The sequence below is a fragment of the Alligator sinensis genome, unplaced genomic scaffold (assembly GCF_000455745.1).
Source record: "Alligator sinensis unplaced genomic scaffold, ASM45574v1 scaffold1456_1, whole genome shotgun sequence".
Lineage (NCBI taxonomy): Eukaryota > Metazoa > Chordata > Crocodylia > Alligatoridae > Alligator > Alligator sinensis.
The window spans coordinates 254666-261955 of record NW_005842763.1 but is presented as its reverse complement, the minus strand read 5'-3'; the positions used below and the strand labels follow the sequence as shown (position 1 = coordinate 261955).

The 7290-nt window shown below is 43.4% G+C and overlaps 1 protein-coding gene across 1 annotated transcript in view; it reads left to right on the top strand.

Annotated features, from left to right (window-relative positions):
• Positions 1–749: 749 nt before the first annotated feature.
• Positions 750–7290, top strand: part of ZNF318 (zinc finger protein 318) — a 39923-nt gene continuing 33382 nt past the window's right edge. The window contains exons 1-3 of the mRNA XM_025216731.1: positions 750–769; positions 992–1100; positions 3218–3369. Coding sequence (XP_025072516.1) covers positions 750–769; positions 992–1100; positions 3218–3369 — 281 coding nt within the window. The remainder of the gene's footprint in view (positions 770–991; positions 1101–3217; positions 3370–7290) is intronic.

The window sequence follows — 7290 nt, the reverse complement described above, 5'->3', positions numbered from 1 at the left end:
AACCTGAAGGAGGGGAATAATTGGAGGGTAATGGAAAGGAGTTTGAGGGGGGCTTAAAGTGAGAGGCTGGAGGGGATTATTGGAACTGAGGCATGGGAAGGAGGGCATATACAGTGGCCCAGTTTGAGTAGTACTCCATACTACTCATGCATATCAGGATCTTGGGGACACTGCTCTGCTATACAGAATGATTCCCTTTTGCTCCTCTAGATGTGAACTGTAGGATCTGGGGGTTCCTGGCCATCCCCTGTTTGAGCCTGGATATAGGCAGTTTGAGTCCTTCTCCCTGCTCCTCTGTTTTAACCAGCTTCTCTCTCTGTCTCCCAGGAGCTGAGATTTGGATGCCCCTCTTTTGAGAGGGTTGTAGACTCTTCCATATGATTCTTTTTGCATGGTCCCTGTCTTCTTAAAGGGTGTTAAAAGTTCCTTTCTTTGTTTTTTCATTGATTGAGTGAGACACTTAAATATTAAAGATGGTGGGGTTGGGAATACTGTACAGAGAGGAACGGGGCAGGTCTCCAAGTGATTCCAAGTAAAATTTGTCTTCAGGGGATTGATTGTCTCATAAAAATGAATGGGCCATTTTACACCCTTGAGCCTCCTGTGCTGTAGATAAAGGATAGGCAGAGCTGTTTTTCTATGCACTGTGTCAGGAGTTGGAATAGGCCTTTCCATTCTTCTGTTCTTTCCTGCATATACCCTCCTTGGAGCCTTTCCATCTCCAGATAGTCCATCCAACCTTGCCAGACATGGATTATCAAGGAAGAAGGTGGAGATGGTCTATTCGGGGGAGGGGTCAGGACTGCAGGGAATATAGTAGTGGATGTGATGTAGGAAAGGTTTGTGGTGTGGGAACCAGTACAGTGATTAACAGAATGGAAAGGAACAGTCAGAGCTTCACAGTGGCACATGGGGTCTTCTCTCTTCATAACCATTGTATTCATGCCCTTTATGTGTATTTGACTCCATTCTTCCTTTCTTCTCCTTGAAGAGGAGCCCTGAGGAAGAGAGGCTGTTTTGGACAAGCAGAGCAGACGCAGAGAGAGGGTGAAGGGGATGTGAAGGGACTGTCATGCAGGCAGTGCATTCTGTGGACAAAAGTAATCATTATCTCGTGACCAGGGGTAGTGAATGGGGAGAAAAGAGCTGTCATACATGGGATATCAGAGAAATTATTAAAAAATATGTCACTGAAAACTTCATTACTTCAGGGTTAAAGTTGCTCAGTTGTGCCTCCTATCTTTCCAGACTGTAGAAAGTAGCTAAATTTTAAATATTTGAAAACTGGGGAATACAAACTTTAGGTAGACATCACCCGCATGTTGTCTCCACTCTGCCCTCTTCAAAGGATGCTGCCGCATCCCAGTGACACTCATGCTGGCACACTGCCTTTATAGATGCTGTGGGATGCTTTGGGAGCACAGCATATGAACACTGCAGAACAAAGTCTAATGCTGCTTTGCTAAACCAAAACTTTGATTGAGGTCAAGTGTATTAAATAGAAGCTGCTTACAACTGGCCTGTGCTCAAATATATGAAGCACCCCAGAGTTACCGTTATCTTCATTTCTCCTTTGCCTCTCAGGGAATCCTTCCTTCTGAGATGTAGTCTTATGTATCCCTCACTAAGTCCTGGTGATCATTGTACATCCAGGCTGCTGACAGTTCTAGGAGACTCTTGTCTGCCTCTGCAGGCACAACCTATAAAATTCAGTGCTGAAGTGGATGTGCACCTCTCACATACCCTTGCCATTCTGCTTTAGTTTATCAGTCCAACTTTCAATAGAGCCATATGATCCACAGTGAAGGCGATTGCCATTTGTGCAGATAAGTGTTCCACAAATTTGGGTTCTAGCCTAACATGTGCATTACATCTTATTCATGCTCAGCACTTTCTTTCCAGAATTATTTCCAATGGTTATTTGCAAACTCCAAGGGACAGAGTCAACTGTTGTCTGTTGGCATGTACCCTTACATTTCTATTTCCTGACTTTCAGAGGTTTAAGTTCAGTAACTTTCCACATTCTGGAAGGGCAGGGTAGACCCTGCTGGACAGCTGTAATTGCATTAATGAAGTTTGCGGGCATTTAATATTACCCAAGCGCAGGTCTGCATTTTTACACTGAGGAGTTGTTTTACATGCCTGAATCACAATTTGATAATAAGGAAGCATATTGGCAATGTCAGTACTTTCAGAAACCTGGTCTACGCAAAGACTCAACTTGTTACTATTGATGGTAGAACAACAGTTTGGAAATGCCTTTATAAAATCATGGGGTAGGTGCAGCTCAGCCTTGGTGATATTGCGGCATCACAACCCATCAGCAGTGATCTCAGCCATTGGTTAGATGATAAGCTTCTGAAGATTTTCCTATCCAGTCTTCAGATAGGATAGTAATTTTAGTGTGGGGTCTGGGGAAGGTGGCTCATCAAGGTGTAATAATGTCTCCTTGAGGAGAGGTAGGGGAAAATAATGGTTTTTTACAAAGCTGTACAGGGCAGGTGCAGAGCATCTGATGAGGAAAAAAGAAAGTGCATCTATACCTCACTTCCCATACTTGTACATCTCTACATTACAAACTGTGTGTTTAGAAAGGATCTTGCCAATGTGAACCTTCATCAGAGTCCAGTTCAGCTCGTATAGATTAACCATCCTAAGGGTTCCTTTAGGTAGTACCTCCTCTTCCTATTTAGTTAATTAGCAGGCTTGCTTTTGGAGCCCTAGCTATTCAGGTTTTACTAGTGCTACTGACAAGTGGGTCTCCTTATAGCAAAAGGATCTGTCCAGTTGTTTCTGTTACAAATGTATAGAAGCTACAGGGTGTTTATTTAGTTGGCTGTCACCTACAAAAAGGATCACAGTAGTAATTTTGGGATTTCTTGAGCAACTTTTCTCCTCTTCTCTGTTCTTCCTCCCCCCACACCCTTCTCCACTGCTTTAAATGGCAGTTTAGTGGTATTTTCAGTTTAATAGTGAGCCCATGTTAGTTGCATGTGGGATTGCTGTAGCTATGCTCAGTTTTCTCCCCCCCCCCCCCCCCTTTTTTTTTTAAACTGCGTGGTAGTTGGAATAAATAGAATAATTGTACTTTTAGCATATTTCTTATCAATTCACCCACCCCAAATCTAATATGCTGAGCAGGATAGACTCAGTTGCTGTTTTTGTGACACAGCATACAATTTTGTAATTGATTGGCTTGTGTTCTTTCCCGTTGCAGAGACATTCTCCAAGCCTCCGTTCTGAGTCTTCGCTGGAGCAGAGTTTGCGGATTACTGTTGGGAATGATCGGTATTGCACTGGCTCATCAGAGCGAAGGAGGTTGCCTGATAGACTGGGTTCACCGAGTGATAATCTGAGTGACTTGGACAGGTATGGTTCTTTGCAAACCAGGATCTGAGATAGCAAGACAGTGGCTTGGTCTTGGTTTAATTCCAAGTCACTTGAGGTTAAACTTCAGGCTTAGGTTCTTGGGTTCATTGTTAGTTGCTGGGGAAAGTCCTACTTTGATTTGTAAAACAGGAGCAGAAAAAAACCTCTAATTAAAAGCTGTGCCCTGACCTGAGCAAAGCTGCCCTAATGACTGGGACTCCTATTAGTTAGGGAGTAGACATTAAGGTAGAAACAGCCTTGGTAATTGTGCTGTACTAGTGGGTTGAATAGGAGAAAGTTTTATGCAGGAGAAGAATAAGTGATTTAGTTTCAAAAGCCCCACTGATACGACTTGGAAGCAAACACTGGTAATGAAGAGGTTTCTTGGGTGTTACAGATACTATGGAACAGAAGCATGATATAAATATAGACAGGCATGTATATTTCCAAACAGCATCTGTTATAAAAAAGTGTGTGTGACTTGGGCAGGGGAAGTAAAGTACCATGACTGAATCCTCTCTCTGCAGTTGAAAATGTTGTCTGTGTTTGTTTTGCTTGTTTGCTTGATTTATATGCTGTCCGCCCCAGAAGAGGCTCAGGATGGCTCGCAGTAAAATCAGATAAATTATAGAGAAAAATCTTACTATATAATAGCACAAACCTACCTTTGATAGAGGAACAGAGTAATTAAACATGGAAAAGACTATGTTGAGTTAGTGTCCCGTATAATCTTTACCACAGACACCAACTGAGATTTCAGGTGAAGGAAAAGCTGCAGGTGCAGAGAAAGCATTGAAACTTCCTGTTTTCATGCAAATAACACCAATAGTATGAAAACAAACAAACAAGGGAAGTAAGCAGAATTCTCTCAATGTATTTCCTGTCTCTAGAAGTTTAGCACCACCTTTAGATGGTTTCAACAGGTGCAATAAACCAAAATAGGGTTTAGTTTTCGTTACTGTCCCTTTTAAGTCTTTGCCTCCCTTCTCTTCTAACCAGAGTTTCATCTGTAAATCCCCTTTGTAGACAGCATTTTTCTGGTCAGAACTGGTGCATATACCCAGGGGAGAACAAGTTGCATAGGAGGAAAGGAGAAATGGCATGGAGGAATTGACACTGAGTTGCAGTTCCTTGTTAACCAGTTGGGGCTTTCACATTTTTTTTCTTCTTCTCCAGTGAGGTTTTTAGGTGTTATGTTCTGTGGTCATGCAGTACGCTTTTAAGTTGCATAGCATGCTGCTGAGTTTAGTAGGAACATTATCTTCCTCTGAGAATGAACAACTTTCACTTAGCTTTTTCCCTGAAGAAGCCTTAATATTCATTAGAAATTGTATAAGTAGTAGTGAAAACATAACATGAAAAAGGTGTGAAAAACAGCTGAAGTAAACTGAGAAGAGTAGGAGAAAGGGAGATAGATACTTTCATTCTCAATGTTTGTCTATATATTTTGTACTGTCATGCACAGAGGTTCAGTGTGCTCAAGGTCAAATTTACTTTATCCAGCAGTGTCCATTGTGGCCACACTTGCTCCATGAATATATCTGTGCCTCTTATCCAAGAACATAAAGGGTTAGGCAACTCCAGGTGTCCCTGTGCATCTTCTTGACACACGTGGCTGCAGATTGGAATTTACAAGGTCCAAGCTTTTTGCTTGCTATATTGTCTGTGTTGTATTGTAAATAGTTTTAAATAAGTGCTTAAAAGGTAGTCAGTTATTTGCATGAGCCTAGCATTTTTGTTGGTGACTGTCTTCTGCTTCCGCTAGAAGAAAATGTCTTAACCTTTTTTTTTTGGCCTGTGTGGACTGCTCGGGTATCGGGACCAGTTGTTATGACTAAACATCGTTCTCCAGGGTTTAAAAATTACCCTTATTTACCCTTAATATGAGGCAGCAGTGCACTTCACTGATGAGTACACTAGGTGCCTAGGGGATGTCTGGGTGAAGGGCACATAATATATCTGTCTAATTTATAGCTGTCAAAGAGAACCCAAAGAGTCTGGGAGTCTCATCTGAAGAAGTTTCTTCTGCACAGGTAAATAGGCCCTTCTTCGTATCCTGCAATGGCTGGAGCCAGATTTTGAGTGCTTGGTCTCAGAGTGCTGCTGCTGGCTTCTTTGCTTATGGATCTCAAACAGTTATTTCTAAATATTCATCCTCTGTAATTGGTAAAACCTGAGAGGTCACAAGGAGAGAGGATTTTTATATTAAATCTGTAAAGGTATCTAATTTAATATTCCCTCTCCCCCCTCCTGCAACACCTACAGAGAGCTCTTCCAGTTATCTGAGAAAAGAATTTGGCAAAGCCTAAGAACAGTGCCTCTGATTACCATACATTGCAACTGTTTTCTGTAGTGACTCAGATTGCCTGATGCTGACCTCTTGGCACTGGAGTCCTTGATATAGATTATGCTGGTATTAACTACCCTGATACCACCTTCATTTTATCTGCCTGTCTACACTAGTGCGTTTTCCTGGGACTTAAATATCTTGACCAGTATGTGCCATATAAGGAGTTTAAATATGACTTTTTTCTTGTTGCCCATATAGTATTCTTTTCAGAGGTCTTACTTCATTGTCTTGCATGTTATTAGAAGCCATTTGAGAGCAGCTGTGAAAGAGTTAACTGTGGATTGACTGAGCAGAATTGGTTATATGAAATGCAGGATCACATCCTTTGAGTGCTTATATTGTCATCCGTTCATAAGGTGTGATACCTGTAACATCTATCTCATTTCCATATGACTTGCTGTGTAGGATGTAGAGCAGGGGTGCTCAAACCCTAGCCCACAGGGAAGTGGCTCACTGCCACTGCCTTGCTGTCAAATTTCCAGATCCAGGGGAAGCCTTGTGGGCTGGATAGCTTGTTCCTGCATACAAAATTGCGTGTATGGGGTTTATCGGGTTGGCATGTGGTGGGAGGTAGTGAGGGAGCCAAGCTGGGCAGCATGGGGCCCAATCGGATCTGCAGATTGGCCCTATGTCACTTACGTTGCCTTTGCAGCCAGAAGATAAGAGCACCACTGGTGTAGAGGAAAAACTTACAGGGCATACATCTCTTAAGTGGCACTTGAATCTGCACATGTGGTTTCTAGATCCATAGTTAGCTGTGTTGCCACAAGGAGACACCCTTTGCTCGAATGCTCAGAAACTCTGAAGGGATTACAATTCAGGATCTTTTTGTGGGGTACAAATTTCTTAATGTATAATCTGAAGTGATTTTTTCATTTCATGGAGGATTCTCAAGCAGTGCTGAGGTCTCTAGGAATTTATTCTTATATTCACTTTTTAGGCTTAACCACATTAAGGGCAGCCATCAATCTTTCTCTTTGGTTCGGAGTGTGCATCATTTCTGCATTAGTTGGAACACTCTCAGAATAGATCATTACCAGGGATCCAGTTTTTCTGTTTCCCATGGGGGAAAAAAACTTCATGAATTTTTCCCTTTTAACTGAGAGAAATGCTGATTTTTATTTTAGTGGAGAAACATGCAGCTTTTCCACTTTGGGGTGGGGGGAGGCGGGGGAGGCAGGCAGGGGGTGCCATGTGCATGCTCACACATGCACATGTCTGCTAAGCAGCCTGGAGAGCACCTCCCTGCAGGTAAGTAGGAGGTTGGATTGGGGGGGAGGGGGGATAGAAACATGACAGATTGGGGACTGACATGGGGAGGGAGGGATGGCAGGATGGGGCTGGGACTGCTGCCCAGCTGGGCTGGTTCATGGGGCTTTGGGCCTGGGACTGGAACGCATACCCGCAGGGCCCTGGGAGAGAGTGCGATGAAGTTGTGGGTGGCCTGTCTGGGGGGAAGGGGGGTGGGATTGGCTCCCCATTGCTGTGTGCACTTCCTGGGGGGAGGGCAGGGGAACAGTGCCACCTGCCACCGGCCTTCCCCCCCCCCCCCAACCCGTGACTTTGGGGGG